The sequence below is a fragment of the Nuphar pumila genome, chromosome 16 (genome assembly GCF_984573655.1).
Source record: "Nuphar pumila chromosome 16, dmNupPumi1.hap1.1, whole genome shotgun sequence".
Classification (NCBI taxonomy): Eukaryota; Viridiplantae; Streptophyta; class Magnoliopsida; order Nymphaeales; family Nymphaeaceae; genus Nuphar; species Nuphar pumila.
In genome coordinates, this window is record NC_143264.1 from 70591592 (window position 1) to 70613461 (window position 21870).

Consider the following 21870-nt stretch of genomic DNA (forward strand, 5'->3'; position numbering starts at 1 on the left):
AACTTTTTTTCCCCAAAAAGTGAAAAAATTAGGGACCTCTCTCTCTTTATATATATATATATATATATATATATATATATATAATGCATGTGTTCACTTGTTTCTCATGCTTATTGCCGATATCACATTCATTGAATGGTGCATTAGTTGGGGTAAGAGGCGCCTTGGAGCAAAAAAGCTTTAAGAGAGTGGTCGAGAGTCTATCTAGTTCAAAGCCTTCAAGCAACTTTTCTACTGCAAAGACGCATGCTTCTTTGAATTCCGGTGATTCACTTGAGAATTTTTGTGATTGTTTTTTGTTTTTGTTTTTGTTTTTTCTTTTTTGCATGTTTGCTGTGATGGTTTCGATATCCTTGTATGATGAATAATTTCTTGTTGACGTTTAATTTTCCAGGTGTCCAGCGAAAGTTGGAAATGGATAGCCCTGTGAGGAACTAGTCACTCCACTTTCCAATTTTAAGTTTTTGTTGCATAATTTGGACAATTGCTCATTCAGTGTCCCTGCAGGATAATAAGATCGAGAAGAACAAAATTGGATCCAGACAGCCAAGATACAGACCACCAGTGAGGAACAGCCCAGTCAAGGGTATTAATTCCTATCATTATCATGGTTCATTTGTATTCCTGCTTCAAAATGTGGCTTCTCGCCCTTAAGGGCAGCTCAGTTCAAGTAGTTGGACATGGCTGCACTTATTCTTACGGTGGGGTGTTATTAACTTGAATTCATCTATCACCAAATGTCTTAAACCAGTTACAAGATGAAAATAGGAAGTTTTTTTTTGGCAAAATTAAATTAAGGAACCAAATTGATTCTTTCTTTGACCAGTTAGTCATGCTGAAACTTGTGAAAATGTTTCCTTTTATTGGAAATGTTAGAATCGTATACCCCTACAGTGCTCTACTTGTGAAAGCTACTGTTTCTAGTTTTGAGGCAGTGATGGATGTATTACTTACTATTTATTCGATGAAAACCTGTCCAAAGATTGCATCTTTGCAACAATCTGAGTTGCAGAATTGTGGGATGTAGCACTACCCCTACAGGTTGTTGATTACATGGGTAGTGATATACCTTCGGACCCCAACTTTCCTTGTTTGTTAAACCAGGGTTTAGCCACAGTGCTCTACTTGTACTTAACCAATGGTGTGACTCAAGTAGGAAAAGTTTTAATCCTTTCTTCAAAGTTTCTGTGCCGTATTTGCAAGAATAGATTGGGTGGTGGTGTTCCAATGAATTCAATTTTTTTTGTTGGTTGAACTTGTTAATCTTTTCAGGTTCTACTAACCCATTGTTTCATTGTTTTGATTCTTTTGAATGAAAACATGTCCTTTGGCCAACTTCAAAAGTGTTGTGCTCTTTCTAGCAGCTGCTTTTCCAAATTGAAATCTGATGATTCAGATTTATGCAGTGGCTACTTTCCACCTCCAATCCTATTGCTAGTGTTATGCAGTGCTCATGTTTCTACGATGAATTTTGCACTGGATACTAAGTATTATGTGTCGGGTCAAAGTGTTGTTGACTTTAAACTAGAGGTAACGTGGGCCAGTAGCATCCAAGCATTGACACTAGATTGCACCTTGCCTACAGTGTAATCATACTTCTGGGCAGTGATCCACCCTGCTAGTCTTTTATTGTATCAATAGCAAAATGCCAGTGCTAAAATCCTGATTAATCTTGCATCCTCTCCTTGCAGCTTCTGTTAGCAGGTATGGAAGTGCACGAGGCGTTTCTGATGCTAGTCCGAATGGAGTGAACCAGACGAGCCAATCGATGGTTGGCTCTAACAAGCATCCAGGAAGTGCAGTGAGGCCTCCGATGAAGGCTGGTGGATGGCACAGCCAGCCTGATTTGTTCAGTCGGGCTCATGGAATTCCTGCACATGTCAGTAGGAGCTATCCCAGGAAGGTTGCGGGTTGATTACGAGAAACTGATACATTCTGTTGGTACATAGCTTTCTGTGGACATTGGTTTTGTGTTACCTTTAGGATTAGTGACTGGCAAACCTTTATTCACATGTACATGCTTTGTTCCTAATCCTATACACTTCTGCATGTTAAGATTGGTAGAATCATTGGTGCTTATGTTCTAGTAGCTTTGAGTCAGTCGTTCATTGAATGCTTTATTAGTAATGTTCACATCTGTTGTCATGAGTTAGTTTGCGGCCAAGCCTGTTTAATAACAAGTGGATAAGGTATGGCAACCTGATCATACAGTGAGAATTATTGATGGCTTGTTTTTAACTCGGCTTTTCTAGTGAGGGCATGAAACCCCTTTAGAGTGGAGATTTCTTTTTATTAGTAATTGCTTCCCTCCAAAAAGCTTTTCACCATGGTGTTTGTTGATTGCGATTTAAACTTATTTTGAACAGGATTTCTCTGCAAATTGTTTTGTTATCTATATTTAGAGTATCGAGTTCGCCTTGGTTTATCTGTATGTTGAGTTGATGTGGATCGTGGTAACTCGGAGTGAGGCTGATGGTGAACATGGCCTGCTGAAGTGGTTTAAGACCTTGATAGGGAAGGGGAAGCATTTTGACAGTGGAAAACACATTTAACAAATCATAATCGATGGCTTTAGAGGCTCATCTACGTTGGGTCCATTTCAATCACTGATTTTGCTTTTACTGGCGTTTGATCACATTTATGGTGTTTTTGTCTTGCTTATGGCTGTGGCCGTTGATTCTCGTCTTCTGGGGTGAAGTCAACAGAGATATGTAGCGAATGTAAGCCCAGCTTTTTCTTGGATTGAAGTCTAGCTTTCACCAAAATTAACCGTGAAACAATACTTGATAAAATACATCATTGTTGGGGTTATCCGTTTAAGCCTCAATGGTAGCCTCTTAGAATCATGCTGCTGTGAATTATATAATTGTGTTTCGGTAGGGTTGGTTACGCTTGCTCTAGTATAGACCAATCGAGTCATATTTTAAGTTGCCGACCTGGTTTAAGAGTGGATGGTTCTCAGATATCTCAGTTTAGAGCTTGAACTATGGGGCACCAGCCCTTGGTTTTCGGCCCTGCGCCGACTTGGAATCAGATTCAAATGCAAGGAACTATGCTTATATGCTCATCATGATCGGACTCTAAACAAATTGAAGACCGATCTATGTTTATCTGAGTTTAGTCCAAACTGTTTGGGAGCGAAACTGATATATCACACCCCGATAGCAATGTCCTGAATGGTTGTGCCGTAAATGGTATACCCAGTGCAAAACCTGAAGTGAGCGTGAGTTTAGCTCTGAATCTTGGACATGAATCTTAGACATGGTTCAAAACTGGATGTATCAACGTTATGCAAAATAGGTTATTGTAGATCCTAGTCTGATCTTATTTAGAGATTCCATTATCAGATTGCATTCAGAGATCAAGGTGACCAAACAAGTTTCCAAGGAGGCCTTTTGAAGCATTTTAGAGCTTACTGTAAACAACACTTCAGTCATATGTTTGTTTTGCTCATGACAGGCTGTAGTCTAAAGTTTCCAACCTCGAATTAGCATCGGCTCCACAAAAACGACTCATTTATAGTGACATTGCAAGCCAAACAAGTGACTCACTGCCAGACACAGGTAATTAAGGCCCTGGATCACTGCTCCCAGTTCCTGGGGTCTGTATATTTTGGCTGCTCTGTAGTTGCAATGGTTTGAAGCTGCAACTGTTGCACCGGTAGTATGTTTCAATTGGATATTTGGGCCTGGATGGTTCAACTCTGATTGTTGGTACAATACGATATGACCTTACTAATTAAGCATGGAAGGTAAAATTTGGTAACAGCATCTTATTGCTCGATCATGGATTATGGTTCTTCCTTCGGCTGATAATAAGAAAAGAAATGTATTAAGGATCATACAGTTTGGTCCCAGAAGTGGGGAAGTCAAGGTCTGTCATTTATCCGACCTGTGATTCTCATGATATGATTGGTTGAAAGATCAATCGTTTGCAGATGTTTTTGCTGCCAGATATTTATTTAAGTCGGATATCAACGGAAGCTAGCACATTAAAGCAGCCACTGGATCAAATTTTGGAAACTGATAAATGGAACATTGCTAGTTCATTATATTACAGAGATGGAGAAATTTTAGATGGAAGGATATGAGAAAAGTATAAAAGAAAGACTCCACAAAGAATTTACCTCAATTGAAGCTGTGTATTGTTCAAAGATACTGAGCTTGTATTCTTTCTCTGTTTTCTTCCCACCAAATCTTGGCGTGTGCCTCTCCAAATCTTTCGCGGCTACAATTACAAAGTTTCATATTTTAAGTCTTGAACCTTTCAAGTAACAAATCATCAAAAACAAGTCCCAGATCTATTGTTATAATTCCAAATTTAAGTTGGTCTGTAGCCTCTTACAAGGCCTGGCTATTTTATGATAGGATAGCCCAGTATCAGCCATGCATTAATATTCTATTACTGTTAATAAGTTGCATTTCTGTGTGTCATCTACCATCTGCATAAGTCAGTACATCATAATCGCTGTTCCAAAATATAATCTAAGCAATTTTGTCCCTGGTAATCAACATTTGAATAATAAAGCTGATATTCAAATTTGGTGCAATATGCAGCTGGATCACCATGAATGATAGTAAATTTGGACAGCAACATGGTGTTCTCTATGTCTGATAATCAAAATGGATGGTACCATCATCCATTTTCACATCAATGTAGGCTGTAAGACTACGGAACATCATATGCAATACCAGGATAAAGATCTTATGGATGCTAAACTTTCTCCCTTGTCCAAGAAGGATAAATTTGATTCTTTTTTTTAACGGAAGAGCTGTATATATAGTTTTGACTGGTCTCAATGAAAAAGTCAGTTAGGAAAAAAGAAAAATAAGTTACCTGAACCTAACTCTTCTTAGTTCCCTTGTTCCATCAGGCAATGCTCTTATGGTGATGTATACTCCCGGTTCATCTTGCTCAACCCACTCATTCTCCATGTCACTTGCATTGCTCAGTGATACAGAGGCTTCATCTCTGGAGGAGCTTGTGGTTCTTGATGCATCCACCGAATGAGTTTCTTTCTTCCCACCCCAACCTGGGATACGAGGACTTGACGTGGATCCTGCATCATAGTGATGAGCTGCCTCTGTTGGCTCGGCATAATATGGCTTCCCTGGTGGTCTGTAGAAATTCCGAGGATATGCCTCCCTATTCAGTGGGGTGGCAGGGCTGTCCCGTGCAGATCCCATTCTCGACACAGAATCTCTCTGCTGCATATGAAGCATAGATTAGACTTCAATATGAAATAAGAAAAAAACAGGATGATTCCACAGAATGAGAAAGGATGAGAGACCTTGCTGCACTTAGCTCCCTATGTACAGTTCTCTACGGATCACATAACGGCTCTCAAACACCATCCATCTCATGGCTGATGCCCAACATGGGTTAGGATGTATAGATGCTAGTGATGCTCTAAGGTTTTCTAGAAGACTTCCAATATAAGAACAAATTTGTTGCCAATGAATTGTTCCTATTATGATGAATAAAAAACGACCAGAGGTGCATCTATCAACCATCTTCCACATTGATGATCATAATTGCAGGTGTGAGAGTGACCAGTCTCACTGAATTTATCACACAGAAGATACTAACAGATATTTATAATAGAACCTGGCTGGGGGAACCATGGTGCCAAGAAGGCTGCAACCTATGTCACAGAGATGCTCCAATTCACTCTCGTATCTTGTCCTCTTATGTACTTGATGAAAAATCATGCAAGAATGGCTTTTTCTGTGTCCTTTTTGCTGCATCCTTGTGACAGAGGCTTCAACAGGGTTACCAATCTCCTATGACTTGACATGCACTTGCAATGGTTAACCGACAAATACACAAACCTATCGAGTAAAAGTGACCTAGCTAAAAGGCCCTTGACTGTACCAGAAATCGTTATCATACCTCATCCTCGGACCTTGGTGGAGTAGGAAGATTGACGGCTTGCCGACTGAATCTCTGCACATTGTAGAGTTCCATAATTCTGTCGTAGTTTTCACCCCACCATCGTTGAGCTTGGATTTTGTTGAACATCTCTCGGCTGTAAACCAATCAATGCCATCAAGAGAGTGCTGAAAGCTTTGGTGAATTATGATACTGAATTGAATTTATGTAGATGAACAGAAAAGGTGTTAAGAAAGCTGAATTGCATGGAGAAGAAGAGCTAGCGGTGCTGGTCTCCGGGATAATGCAGCCCTAAGAGCTAAATTTATGGACCTTTACATAGACACTCAGGAAACTTGAGTTGATACAGACTCATGGTGGATCTTCCAGACCCTGCACCAGCTCAGGATTCAGTTTCATGTGACTAAACCATGTGATATCCTGCCTCAGGTGATGCACAATTCTCTCTCTCTCTCTCTCTGCATGTGTTTATGCGCATGCGAAAAGGAGGCCGTGTCCCTGTTAATTAAGTTTATACAAACTACTACATTCTGAATATATTAAGAGTTCAGTTGGACTGTGTTGTGTAAATTTGAACAGATGTCTACCAAGAAAGACATTGAAGAAGAGAAAGTTACCTGAAACGAATGCGTTTAAGATCATTCCCTCCCTGAGGCAGTGATACAAAGGTGATGAGAACCCCTGGTTCTACTTGAGCCATCCATTCTCTCGGTTCATCTTCCTGGACAAGAACAAACTCGCCTGAGCGCGACGACACCGAATCGAGTCCGGCAAGTTCCGCAGTCGAAGAATTGGCATTGTTCTGTCGCGTTGAATCTCGTAGCACGCTGAGGTCTCTGTTGCTGGAAGCATGGAAGTCCCATGCCGGAGTAGAGCTGCAGCTCCCTGTCCTCTGGCATCCATAATTCAAACTCTCGGACGCCGCATCAAGATCTGTAAATGGATGGCCTCCTTTGCGGTTACTGCTGCTGCTTGAGCTTGTGCTGGGCTTGCATTGCCTGTAAGCGCTAGAGAATTTGAGAGCCATGTCCTTGATCTGCACCATATTTAAAACCTTCATCAGAATAGACTCTCCAGCATATGATATACACCTTTTCATACCAAGAGGTTCATTAGAGATCAGAAATTATTGAATAAACAACAAGATGTTTTCTCTTTTGTCCAGGCAATCGAAAAGAAAAAAAAATGGTTGATCCTTGATTCCTTTGGAATTCAACTCGGGACCTGCCAATTTCTTGGTCATTCTCCCATTCACTAAATCGTTGGTGCACAAAGTGGGGTAATGGAATTTACCCTCAAATGTCATGAACCACCCTCACCTTGATGTAAAAAATGGATGATGCACATTCTCTTACTGTGCGTTTCCACGCAATTACAGATCCTAGGGATCTGTGGATCTGAAATCTCTGGACCTCTAGTCCGGCTAAACATGGTTAGGTGATCGGGTCGTTCCTGGTCGGACCCAGTTGGATACAGGGTCACGACACGACAGACCAGATCCGTACCCAGACCCAGGGACTACTCCCATAGGTTCCCCAAGTCTGACTAATATAGTGGAAAATCCCCAGGCGGTTTTGGACTTCAGATACTTTTGTGGTACGTTGAGATTCCTGTCGGATATTCAGAGCAGACATGTCATACCACGAATAGCACTCCTGTCCTGTTTGGACTTGGGACACAACAAAAGATCAATGAGGACCTAATTCGGATCCGATCCGAAACAGACCCATTTGACCCATCTACAGAACCACGGATCTGATCCCGTAACCCGATCCATTGATAGCCCCCGCATGGAGTCTGCAATCTTGATGCATGCAGCACAACCACACACAGACACACGTCCAAAGCCAGCCAGAGAACAACCCGAGACAAGGAGACACGGGTCCTTGCCAAAGAAAAAAAGAGAAGACCGACCCGGTCCAGAAAGGCTCAGTGTGGGTCCCACTGGCATCGAACGGGATCCCATCCTATCCCACAACGGAAGGTCCTGATCCTGTTCCCTCCAAGAAGAACACATTGTGAGGATGCGCTCTTGGTACACTAAGAAAAGGAACAAACATTTAAGATGAAACGAGAAGAGACGAGAAATGGGTCGTTTGTTATCCAGAAAAGTGAAGTAACTCAAGAAGAATCTTTACTCTTAAAGATGAAAGTTCTTAACTTATCCCACTTTTTCTGGATAAGTTGGTGCATTAAAAAATCAAACCATACTAACTTGAGCAGCGAAGCTTTTAACTCTAGGGGTGGCACGCTCATCCCCGTCCACTTCAAGTTGCTTTGAGCACGCTATGCACGTCAACATCTTTTTATCTCCTCTTTTTTCCCTCTCTCTCTCTCTTCTGGTCCTGCCACCACCTCTACAAAACACAAACAAACACAAAATGATAAGTATAACAAATAAAAAAAAAGTAAAAAAAAAAAAACTTCAAGTTTGCCGCATGGCTAAAGCAGCAGGCTCCAGAGTTAAAAGCTTCGCCGGGTATGATGACCATAGGTTGATAGGGCTTTAGAATGTGACAGATCTCCCGACCCAATGCCGGTTTCCCCGTGCAATAAAAAGAAAGAAAAGGATCATAGTCAAGGGAAAGAGAATGATCCAAATCTATTTGGATCAGCAATCTAGCCCGAAAGATTTGCTGCAATTTTCTGCTCTTAGTATGGGCCAAGGGTAAAGGAAAAAAAATTCGTTTTCCTCTGCATTCCTCATTCCCATCAATTCCCATCTATGTGAAAAATGTACCCTCCGAATCTGGGGTGATTAGGCATCCAAACAGATGCCTACCCACCTCCAAAATCTAACAGAAATTTACTGTAATGAGAGTGAAATACATGGAAGTAAGCTGGCACTCTCTCTCACCTTGGAGACTTGAATGCTTTGATCCACAGTAACTCCTACTAACTTAGAAACGTTTCTTCTGTTCCTGATGCTGTTGAAGAACCTCTTCTCTCTCTCTCTCTCTATAGAGAGAGAGAGACCTGTTTGCCTTACGTCCCTCTTCTTCTTTTGCACTCTGCCTTGCTCTGGCCCTTTTGTTAAGTGGTTAGGGGCCCCTTTTCAGTGACTGCAAACAGCATAGATGGGGCCATTGATGCAGTGTTGGCCATCCACCATTTTGGGCTAGGCCCAGTTCAGACCTTTGAATGCAGGCCTCTTCTCGATCCTTTCCTTGGCTCCCTGGTCTTTGTAGATCGGCTTTTCAGGTAAACTGCCGGTTTTTCAATGGTTGGTGCTCTCTCTCTCTCTCTCTCTCTCTCTAGCGCTTGCTGACTGCCTTTCTTTTTTAAAATCTCTTTCTTTGTGGGGTGTGTGGCTGCCCAGTCTGCTGCCGTTTTATGGAATCATGGCTAAGGGGGGTCTCGTCTCGGAGAGAGTATTTGCTTTTTGGCTCGCATTGAAGTGAGGAGGGGACACGGCAGTCTAGGACTTTAGGTCTGGACGACTGTCAAGTCTCGTATCTACATTTAACTATGTCATAAATTTACTGATTTACCCCTCTTTTCACTTTTTTGCCGTTATAAGGATGTTGTGTTGTGACCATTCTTTTTTTGTTCTTGTTCCAAACTTCAAAGTGTTGATGTACAAATTTTGAAGTTGAATTAACCCTGCTTTTTAACCTTAAAGAACCCTTGTGGGCTTGGGGGATACGTAAAAGCATGAGGGGGCATATTGGTGTTGTACAAAACTTGAAGGGGGCTTACCAAATTGTGACAAAAAGCATGGGCCTGCAATGTAAATATGCTTCTCTTGCACGTTTGCTTTGGGGTTTGTAAAATAATAACACACACCTGCATATGATTTATACCTTGAATCCAAATACCCAAATCGGTTATTTATATCATATTTAGAGTGGTACTCTTCAATCAATGTGGTTACAATATGGCTAGAAGTGTGTTATATGCAATAAATGGTATGTGTGCAATGCTGCTATGGATAAAGAAAGTGAGGAATACGGCTAGTTGGAGTTGGGCATATTTGATATTGCAGTTTTCCACTTAAATCATAGTGCCTTATTGAGTAATGATACTGGGGAGCCCACATGGTACTTTAAGCATCAAACTAAATGAGAAAGGGATCTTGGGAATAAAAAAATTCCCTTTTTTCTTTATAGTGACGTTGCAGAAAATAGTTAAATCAATGCTTATAGCTCAAATGCCAGTTTGAATTTGAAATATTGGTATGGCAAACTCTTATTTGATATGATTCCTGGTATCTCTTTGCCCATATAAGATTGATATTTACATGTAAGGGGAGTTGAGACTTATTATGATATGCCACTGAAATAAGATTTCTTGAGTTTTAATGTGACTTGAATTTGAAAATCTAGCACTAGGTTCAACAATATGTTCAATTGAATCTAGTAGGGGTTTATCCAATCAGATTAAATGGATTCATGTCGACCCGATCCAAATAGATTGCTGGACTTTTGATAATAAATTGTTTTGCTGAATTGATGGCTAGATTAACTGATAGGATTGGACAAACAAAAATTCAATCTTAGATCTCACAAAAAAGAAAAAGAAAAACAGATATATGGTACTTATTGTTTTTGCTCCCTGAGGTCCAAAGATATGTGTATCTCTAATCCGAGTTCGAGAAATGAGCGATTCAACGAAACCTTAAGAATAGATGTGCGGCCATAAACAAGCCCTAGATGACCTAGCTTAGACATACAGAGATCTCTAGTCATAGATGATCAAAATGGAGCCTTGGCACAATATGACTCCACAGGTTCATTGCAAATCAAATAGTCCCACAGCTACAGGTTTAGGTGTGAGTCCAGTCGTTTTCAGCTTGGATATATCTCAATCGATCAGTCTGACTCTTTCAATTGCCTCTACTCTGCCAGAGGTTTAGGAGGCTTATACAATGCTTATATGTTCAGAGCCACAAGTTGGTTGATCCATTTTGGTTCTGGATCCAACCACCAGTATAGGCTTTTTCCAATGTTCCCTGTCCAATCTAATCCTAGAGTAGTCATTTCTGGACTAAAACTAAACGTTCCCTTATTTCCTTCATGTGGGTCTTGTTGACCATACTTGGATGCAGATCCATATCTGGTGGACCCTACAAGGCATGCTGGATTCGAAATTCTAGGATCCGACCCTGTCAGAAACTGTACCCATGATGGCAATTTCGTTAAAGCTTTGCTTTTTTTTATGCTTAGCAAAAGAGTTTGCGTACATCTTATTCCAAACATTCAAACTTTGTACCCACAAATCTAGCAGATCAACTGTGATTCTTTCAAACTTTTGGGAATTTCATATTCCTCATTCTCCTTTAAACTAATTTCTTAAAAGCCCTCTCGGATAGGGGGAATTACCGAACCAGCTTTTGACCAATTTTCCACTTGACTGTTAATTGTATGGAAAGAAAAGAATTCAAGAAGAAAAAAAAAAAGGTATATTAAAAGTTTATACTTGCTGCCTTTTTAACTTGTGAAGTTATTCTAATTAGGGGTGTCAACGGGTGCGGTTTAGACGGACCCGATCCGAACCAAACCTTATAGGGTCCAGGTATGGTGATAAAAATAAGAAGACCCAATTAAGACTCGGGTCCGGTAGTTTGTGAAATTTTATATCAGACCCGGGCTCGACCTGAGTTCTGATTAAGACCTGAAACTTTTCAATGTAAAAATAATTATTATTTTACTGTCTGGTTCATGTAGTTCTTAGCGGGTCTGGGTATGGTTTCTCTTATGATGAAATTGGACCCAGATCCAGACTCGATACTATATTCCAAAATTGGGGGCCAGATCTGGTTTCACCTGGGTCCTAACCAAACCCGACCTGTCGACACCCCTAATTCTAATGAGTTACTGACATCAAAAGGATAGGTAATTTATAAAATACTAAACCATTGTAAATGGGAGGAGTAGAGGAATTAATTAGGCTGGAGTTAAAGGAAATATATATGTAAATTTTCATCCCAGTTTTACTTGGGTGTGTTTTGGGCTTCGGCTTACACAGGGAGGTGATGCCCATGGGATTTGAACCTAGACTGTCTGACAAGAGGATAGTGTCTGAGTGGACTTAGCCACACCCAAGCCCTTATAGAGTCCACCACTGAAAGGCACCCGCATACCCAATAGGAGTCGAACTTAGAACGATGGGGTCAGCACCTTCTCCTCAGGCCCGCTACCACTCGGGAGATCCGGGCAGGTGGTGTTGAAATTGTTGATTTGGGCCTTGCTAAATATGGTAATTAAGTGCCATACTTTGTGGGTGACATATATATCCATTAGAACCATTACATTTCACATAATGGCCCTTTTCACTCAGCATAATGAAAACCATCATTAATAAGTTGTACTGAATCAGACATGGAACCCGCATTGAGATCCAAGCCCTGAAGCTTTGTTTCAAAACTTTGGATTCAAATCTTAGGGAGATCCTTGGATTCGAGACACGAGAAAGTTTGAGGATTTGAGATTCCTTGTTTGAATAGGCTGGGATTTTGGCATAAGGCCTACACCCCATCAGCAAGCCCCCACAACGCCGTAGATCCTTGAATCTGAGATCTGAGTCCGGTTGAATACCGCGGTTCTCAACACCGGTTATTCTTTGAAAAACCCAGATATCCTTGATTTGGGGGGATTTTGGGAATCTCTGATCCTTGATTTGAGATCCCTGTTTGTTGTGGGTCGGGGCTCGGGTAGATCCAACTTCGATCCCATTGTTTGGGGTGTTCAAACTTCAAACACCCCCTTCGAATCTCAAATTCATCTTAAAGTGTGGATATATATGGCCCAATGGAAAGGATGGGAGGCCAGGCCAAAAATACTTGGTTCTCAGTTACTCGGATCCTAAATCCGAGTTTGAGATCCAACCATTCAAACGTACCCGAAACTGCAAGACATGCCTGTCATTTCTCAATTTACTAGGGAGAATCAAGACAGAAAGGTCGTTATTTTTTTAATTTAATTTAATTTTTTATCCAGTTTGTTGTTGCTTTCCCGTGGGGTCTGGAAAAGATGCGAATTTTTCGAGGGGTAGATTAGTCATTTTAGATGAAAATGGCGTGCGTATTGTACGGTCAGTATCCCGTTGATCGCGTGTATTTTTTTTTCTCAATGATGCGTGAAAAACCAACTATTACTTTCGTCCCTTTCTTCCTTTGAGCTCAAGCCTGGGATCTGAATTCAGAGCTCTCTACAGGTGGGTATCGATTGCATAAGCGCGATGAGCACGAGCGTTCCATACGCCCATGATGTAGACCGTTCGATCGGCAAGATCTAAAAACGTCTCACCGTCCTTCGGGCTGGGCCGTTCATTGCAGCTTTGCGTTGCCTTTGGGAACGAAAGCTCATTCAAGTGCCACGCGCATCTGTTTGTTCCTCAGTCCATTGCTAGTGTTTGTTAAGAAATTATTTACACCCGGGGTTCTCTAGGTGGACTCATTAAGTGACTCGGTTCTCGGCAAAGGTTCTTTAATATGGGTTCAGGCCGATCCCTACCAGTTATACAACCATACCATTTGGGGTTCGAACTTGCAACGTCACAACACAAGGTGATGTGCACTAACTGCTCGTGCCCTCCCCCGTTGGTTCTCGGTGAAGGTTCTTTATAATAATAATAAAAATAAATAAATTATTTACGTGCATTAGTTTCATATGACTTTCCAGTGCATCGGGTCTTCAATCCCCGTATCGGTTTCTCGGTACAATAAAACAAAAGAAAAAATTATCCATGGGTTTCGGATCGGGTTATTGATGGAGCCAATCAGTCCGAATGTCCAGACGCGACTCATGACAAAGACTCGACCGAGCAACCACCAAACAGGCCGGGTCTGTGTGGTCAGCTCAGTTCGAAGCAAAACGGAAAAAGACGAGCCCGGTACCGTACGGATGGTCGGCAGATCGGGGGATGGGGCGACGGGCTACAGCCGGGGAAACCGGGTCGCGTCAGGACATTATTCCCGTACGGGCCGCTTCCTCCGTAGGGGCGACCGGCTGCAGTCGGTCAGCGACCGGTGGAGTCCCTAGCTTTTAATAATACTCCTCTCTTTGTCTCTCTGATGATTCCTGCTTTTGGCCTTATTCTAAAGCAACGAGACAACCTCTCAAAGCCGAAAGCGACACGTGTCGCGTCCTGGCATATCAAGGCTCTGCAAAAAGTGGGTCTGGTGGGGTCCTCCTTACCCAAGGAAAGGCACGGTCAAGGAAACTGGGGACACTGACGTAAAAGGACCCAAAAAATAAAAAAATAAAAAGAAGAAATTTTATTTAATGTAAAAGCAGAACAATGCACATGAGATATTGCATGTTTTTTTTTTTTAAAGAAAATACTTTTCAATTTGTTTTGCCTGTTAGAAGCAAAAAAGTGAAAATAAAAAATTATTGGTATATATAAGATGGAGTGCAGTTCAGTCACCCAAAGTCAAAATAATGGAAATTTACTAGTGAATGTTGAATGGATAGAGGAAATATGGATTTGGGTACTGTAGATCCAGATGGGAATCAAGGTAAAAAGAGGTAAATAACTATAAAATGGGGAATATAAAAGAATTACCATGAGTAGGGCTCTAGATGGGGACCCAATTGGGCATGGATCTAAATCCATACATTGAGACTGTCCACAAGGCCCTGAGCAAGATCCAACAAGTTATGATGATTTGGATCTGGGTTCATCTCTGAATTAACTGGGTGATAGCGCTGTAGGAAGTTGATTGTGCAGTTTCGGGTTGGCTATTGAAACAAACACATATCCGAAATCTGATAACCTGAAAAGAAGCCAATTCGATTCGGTTATTGAGCCATTCAGACCGGATCTTGTAACGTGTATCCTGACCAGAGGTAAATAAGTATAATGCCAAAGAACTCATAAAATGGATCGTTGATCTTGAAAATCCAAAGGCCAAGGATTTAGAGAAGTATGCAATAATCGAAAATCCACGTGATCACTTTTTTTTTTCTTGGGTGCAATTTGCACATAGCTGCCTAATCCGTAATGTATGACAAAATTACGTTTAACCACTCAAGTTATCAAATATTTTAGAAAAGCGCACAAGCTTTTAATAAATTGCTTTTGCTTTTTATTTACCTAACTCTAGTTAGCTCTTAAAAATGACGGTTTCAACAATTTTCCTTTTATATTTTTAAAAATTAAAAGATGCACTTAAATTAATAAAATATAAAAAGATGCTCCTAAATTAATAAAAACTAGGACTAAGTTTTTGAAATTGTTAACAGTAGACCCAAAATTATGCCCCGTTAATCAAAATCATGTTTCATTAAATGTAAGTTCGGTTATCATTAATCCAAGTCAAATTCTCAGGGTAAATTCATACCTTTTTCTTTTTTGTTAACCTAAGTTAGGTATGCGTTTTGTTAAACATTGCTATAACTGCTTTTTTTTAAATGAAGGAAAATTTATTAATTTGAAAAGTTATTTCTATCATTACTATAAGTAGGGGTGTCAACGGGTCGGGTTTGGTTCGGACCCAGGTGAAACCAGACCTTACCCCGATTTTTGGGTATGGTACTGGGTTCATATACGGCTCTAATTGGACCCACCATAAGAGAAATCATACCCGGACCTGATAAGAAATACATGAACCAGACCCAGGCCATGCCAAGTAAAATAATGTTTTTCTTAATTATTTTTACATTAAAAAATTGTGGTCTTAATGGAGATGAGTCTGGTATAAAATTTCACAAACTATACCTGGATCCATGTATTAATCAGACCTTCAAGGTCAGACCTAAGTCTTAATCGGGTCTTCTTATTTATCATCATACCCGGACCCTATATAGGGTTTGGTAAAGGTCAGATCCGGGTAAACCCGTTGAAACCCCTAACTATAAGTCAAGTTACTTTGTAAGGGTAAAACGGTAACTCATGCAACAAAAACTTGAGTGCATTTCTAATAATTTCAAAAACTTAGCTGTCTTTTTATCATCATTAATAATTTAGGTTTATTTTTGAAATTTTTTCTTAAATTATTGAATGTCTAGCTCCCCATTTTGTTAGTTACAATTTAGGGCGAATAAGTAATTTAGATAAAAGTAGCAAAGGTTCTTTAAAAAATGAAGCATTTTTCTCTAAATATTCGAAACGTAAGCAAGTTTAAGATAAATTCACCACAAACTAGGCACTTATATGTAAATCACCTCTTTTTATCTAAAAAATATGAAATTTTTTAAAAATCTCCCATGCCGGTAACCCTTCTTTTAAGGTCATAAAGTACATCCCACCCAAGTGCACTTTGTCTCGATCTTTTATTATTTTTTAATTTTTTTATAGTGTATTTTTGAACCCATCCATGTTGGATCTGGGTCCAGATTTCTTATACCTTCTACGTACGTTTCCTGACCCAGTCTTCGGTCAAGCCTCCCTTGTCCTTTTTCTCTTTTTCTTTATCCCTTTTTCTTCTCCTACGGTAAAAAAAAAAAAAACTGAGCGGTGGGGACAAGTGTACCCCTAGACAACAACGATGTGGGCACGATTAATAGATCGGGAAAAGATAAAAAAAAAATTTAATTCTTTCTTTTATACCTTGTCTGTCATTCTTTGAGAACCTAACGGTTATTTGGCTTTGCATTTTTGTCTGTCACAAGGACACGGACACAAACAGGGACTCGATACAAATATGAGATGACAATTAGTTTTTTTTTTTTTAAATTGGGATATAAGAGCAGGGCACATAGTTTTAATTATGTAGTTGATTAAAGCTAATTTTTGATATTTTATAACATAAAATGTTTGTTGTTACAAATATAATAGAAACTATTAAAAATTTGTTAAAATTTATAAAATAATACCTGTACATGTCGCATGTCTAAGTGTCTGGTTGTATCCCCCTAGACAATGAACCCTAAATGGCTGTCCTGTTGCATTATTTTTGTAACGTTATTGAAATATACTTGGTCGTTATGATGAATATACAACTTCATTAAAGTTTGAAATTTCTTAGGATTAAAATCCTACCGTCGATTCTTAAAGATCTTGAAATTAAAGCATATATGTAGGTCACATTTACATGATTCAAAACTTGTTATCTACAGAAAAAGGCATGCAGATCATATCTATATGGTATGATCCTGTGAAAGAGGTTCTTTTATTTATTTTCCTTAAATCTGACCATGGGGAAGTGGTCTATATGCTTGTTTTTTTAAGGGACCGGATCTTGAATCATCCGATTGCGATACATAAGCAGGATTTTTTAATGCTTGAAAATCAGCAGCTCAGAAATTTCATTTTTTTTTTCAAAGCATGATCCAAAAGTTAATTAGTTCCTAACAAACTTGTTGAACACATCTGCATGAAAAGTATAAAAAATACCTAGTTCACACTCTTTCCACACACATATATATATATATATATATATAGAGAGAGAGAGAGAGAGAGAGAGAGAGTAAAAAATATGAATATACAAAACAAACATGGAAAGTGATTTTTTCTAGATTTTTCATTAATTTCAACCATACATTTAATTTAAGTGTTTGATTTTATAGAGATCAGAGATCAACTAATGAATCATCCACAATTCCTACATGTGGATAGATTTTATAGGGTTTGAAGATCATTGGCCTGAAATTCTTATAAGTTTTCAAGACTCAAGAATTCATTTTTTTCATAAAAAATTCATAAAAAAAATATAATTCAAGTGTTCAAAAATATGAAAAAGGTGCTAAATTTTCATTTAGACCCATTTTTCATATTTTAATGAAAACCTGCTAAATGGAAGGGATACAAAACCTTCTAAATGCATGTGGGCTGTTCCATAAAAACAGATTGGCCGACCCATATATGAGTATATCAAATCTGCCCATTTTGGATTCTCGCCCCCTTTCCCCTTTCATGAGCCCCCACCCCTTCTCTCCCTCTTTCTTTCTTGTTCCTCAAACCTCCTGCCTCAAACACACCCCTTCTGGTTTCTGGCAATGCCTCTTTCGGTTTTATCTGATAGGGCCTCTAACAAGCTCAATGAAGTAGGGTTGCAACAGAAAGGAGCTTGCCTCATTCTTTCCTCTCTGGCTGCGTCCAACAGAGGTCATCCCAAGCTCTCTTGCCTCCCTTCTTCATTGTTGCTGCATCTAGTAGGATCGTTGGCGACGCTCAAGAGCACCACCAACACATATAATTATGTAAAATGAATGCATAAGATGATCACCATGAAAAAAATCAAGTTTATTCCTGAATATTTTTATGATAAAGATATATCAAGAATGAAAAGTCCAGCTAGTATATATATGTAAAATCTCATGTTATTATAGATAAATTCATATTATATGTAAAAATAATTATTGTTCATGTAACGATATAAAAACCACATGACTATATATGTAAGAAAATAACCTATAACATAAGTGAAAAACCTCATTCCTAAAGATTGAATGGTAAAAAAAAATTCAAACAATTAATTAAGCAATAACTTATAACATGCGAGAAAAACATCATACTTAGATGTTGATATAACCCTTGAAATTGTGCAAGTTTATTTGGTGCATGTCTTGTCACGAAAGTTCAACCCCTCCTTCTACATTACAAGAAACCTATGGATTAGCGACAACCTAAATCCGTCGCTAAACTATTTAGCGACGGATTAGCGTCGGATTAGCGACGGATAACTTTCAGCGCAAATTTTTCGACGCTAAGTAGTGCCACAACTTATCCGCCGCTAATTCCGTCGCTAATTTGCGACGGATTAGCGACGGATATGATCCATCGCTAGTCCTTCGCTATTTTAAATTAGCGATGGATAATATCCGTCGTTAAATTTAAAAATAAAAAATAAAAAAAAATGCTCGCTGTCGGCGCGTTCTTTCGGCAGGGAGCAATTTTTTTTGTACAGAACCGGCGTCGGAACGCTCTTCCGCAGCGAGCCAGTCACGGCTGGAGACGGGATCCGGCGAGGGTCGTAGTGGAGATAAGATTCGGCGAGGGAGAGGCGGAACAGGCGGTGGAGACTGCCGAGGGGCACCGCCGGGAGGAGCGGTCAAGGCAGACGGCGTAGCCAGGGTTCACGGGGGAGAACTTGCAGGAGGCGTCGGGCTGGACGACGACGCGGAGGATGGAGGTGCCATTGGTGCCCGAGCAGTCTCCACCGAGAGGTGCCTGAGAATGGAGGATGGAGGTGCCGTTGGGCTGGACGACGAGACGACGACAAAGGGATCGCTGCAGAGCGGCTGCAGAAGTTGCGCGTGGTGCGAGAGGTGCCGTCGGGCTGGACGATGAGACAGGGACTGAGGGATCGCTGCATAGCGGTTGCAGAAGTTGCGCGTGGTGCGAGAGGTGCCGTCGGGTTGGACGATGAGACAGGGACTGAGGGATCGCTGCATAGCGGCTGCAGAAGTTGCGCGTGGTGCGAGAGGTGCCTGAGAAGGTCGACCTCCGTGGTGTGAGAGGTTGTTGCGCATCGTCAGAGGAAGGTGGGGATGGTTTAAATCGAACGGGAGGAGGGAAAAACAAAGGGAAGAAAATTTTTGAATGGGGGGAGGGAAAATTTCGCGCCTCAGGCGAGATGGGTTTAAATCGAAAATTATTGACGGAATTAGCGAGGGAATTTTTCCGTCCCTAATCCGTCGCTAATTAGCGACAGATTAGGGACGAAAAAATTCCCTCGCTAATTCTGTCGCTAATTAACATTTTTTTTAGTGTTTTGGCGACAAAAAAACAGTGTCGCTAATCCGTCGCTAATTAGCGACGGATTTAGCGACGGATATATTTTCATCGCTAATTTTGCAAAAATTTCAAATGTTAGCGACAAATAGTTTTCGCTCGCTGATCCGTCGCAAATTTGCGACGGAAAAAATCCGTCGCAAATTTCCGTCGCTAATTAGCATTTTTCTTGTAGTGCTAGTGCACATGTCCCATTGATTCGATGACCAAATCCAAATTGAGTTTAGAAACCTTATTGGTTTCAGCAATTGAATATAACTGAAGTGTTTGTTATATACAATATGATCTGACCAGCTTTGGTTGGCTAATCTGCAACATGTCTACTATTTGCACAATGTTTTAGCCTATGTGGGTGATAATTTTTTGCCATTATTAATCCTTTAATACAAAAAAGCTAAAAAACCACAATTTTGCATGTTATCTTGTATTTTCGCCACAATGCTCAATAATTATGACTGTTTTTTTGGATAATCCAAAGGAAAAAAAAACTCACCGTCGACCACACATTGGCTGGTCTCCGGTTGATAAAACCATTGAGGTCCGCCACTGCCGACCCAAGAAGTACACTCAACTTTAACCTTGTGGCAAGAGACTTCACCTATGGGTTTCGAACTTGTAACGTTCCTTGGACTTGTTGACATTCACCAGTTGCCCCTACCATATGAGTATACAAGAACTCATTAAAATTTTAAAATAAAAGAAAGGAGAATGGAGATTTAAGAGCTGTCGAAAAAAATGTGCTATACAACTGAATAATTCAGGAGTCCTGAAAGGACTGCAAGTGGGGAAGGTTTGTTGTCATTGGATTAATACTTTTTGTTGTGAGTCATATTTTTGCTGGGATAAGGAGACCCATTAACCATAGTTTATACCACAAATCCTAGCATAATAAGCAAAACTCCATTTAAAACACATATTTTTTAATGCTGAAAAAAGCACATTTATGGAATACCACTTTCTAATTAATTTCTATGAGACAAGAGGGAGACATATTTGGTTTTATGGATGTAAATGAGAGTGCAGTTCATCATATAAAACAACTTGGTGGACCATCAATCTTACTTACAAAACATGATTCCTACAATGATTCATTTCTTTTATTTTGCTTCACATGGTAGCGCCCACATGTCTTTGTTTTGTCCCTCCTCAAGATGAATTATTAGACTTCTTTAAGTCCCATTTTGCCTTTTATTCCTACTTGAAGGCCCTAAGGCCCAAGTTCTATGTAGCGTTTAAGAGAGAGAGAGAGAGAGAGAGAGAGAGAGAGAGAGAGAGAGAGAGAGGCAACTTTCCAAGGAGTAGTGAATGTGAATTGGGGTATAACTAGGGGTGTCAACAGGTTGGACCTCTGCCAAAATGGGTAGGTCCATACCTAGATCCAATTAGGAGATGTCGGTATTGGATTCAGATTCAGATCTGATCTGATCTGATATTTCGTAACAAAAATCATACTCATATCCAATAAAGATTACATAAAGAAGACGTGGTCTATACCCGGTAAAATAATATTTTTTGTCCAGATTCGGGTTTGGCATACAATTTTTATAAACCATGCATACCCTGTCCTTATAATAATCAGACTTCATGGGTTCGTCCCGAATAGTTAATGGAACCCCTGCTTTATTACTAAACCCTGACCTTATAGGATCAGGTACGGGTTGAGATTCGAATACCAATACCAGACTCATTGGCACCCCTAGGTGTAGTGCTGCCAAGTAGACTAACTACAAAGAATCAATGAATCATAGCATATGAAAAAAAGCAATATTTTGAGTGACGTTTTGATGGGACACCAGGTATTGAGATGACATTGTGGGGTTAACTTAAAAGGCTTACTAATTGATGATATATCCAACTTTGAATTCAATTTGGTCGTGTATTTCACGGCAATATTTCATGCATCAAGTTTGAATAGTGGGATTCCTAAGAAAGGAGCCAAAGCATACCATATTGGTTTGTGAAAGATCGCAGGGGATTACAACGCTTCAAAATTTTAACCTTTTTAAAAATTAAGTAAAAATTAAAACTTTTCTTTATCATTTAAAATTGTAAACATTTTCAAATAAATACTCAAAAAGTTTGACAAAACATCATGTGCACCTCTTTGCAAACCAATATTAAAATACATTAATTCATTCATTGAAAGTATAACCATTACATAATACATTTTATTTTTAAGAAAGTACCACAACCAAAACCAACACAACACTACACTTGTAGCAGTCACAGGTCAAATCGGTAGAGGCCCGTTGAGTCCTCTAGCCGGTCTGCTAAGCACCTAAAAAATAGTTGAAGTAATGAAGTGAGGCAAACAACAATGTCTTAACATGATCCAACACCCAATATGCATCATAAGAC

General features: G+C 39.9%; 2 protein-coding genes across 6 annotated transcripts in view; one reads left to right on the forward strand and one right to left on the reverse strand.

Annotated features, from left to right (window-relative positions):
* LOC149813481 (cyclin-dependent kinase F-4-like) overlaps positions 1–2236 on the forward strand; it is a 72515-nt gene extending 70279 nt beyond the window's left edge. For all 5 annotated transcript variants that reach the window (XM_089992327.1, XM_089992332.1, XM_089992330.1 and 2 more), the window contains 4 exons: positions 148–264; positions 395–426; positions 508–586; positions 1692–2236. In XM_089992327.1, coding sequence (XP_089848453.1) covers positions 148–264; positions 395–426; positions 508–586; positions 1692–1915 — 452 coding nt within the window. In that variant the 3' untranslated portion in view covers positions 1916–2236. The remainder of the gene's footprint in view (positions 1–147; positions 265–394; positions 427–507; positions 587–1691) is intronic.
* Positions 2237–4148: 1912 nt separating this feature from the next.
* LOC149813482 (protein BREVIS RADIX-like) lies at positions 4149–7267 on the reverse strand. The gene is made up of 4 exons (XM_089991926.1): positions 6510–7267; positions 5893–6028; positions 4837–5207; positions 4149–4227 (listed from the first exon to the last, which is right to left on the reverse strand). Exons 1-4 carry the CDS (start codon positions 6989–6991, stop codon positions 4149–4151), a joined length of 1068 nt encoding a protein of 355 aa, XP_089848052.1. The 5' UTR covers positions 6992–7267.
* Positions 7268–21870: the final 14603 nt, after the last annotated feature.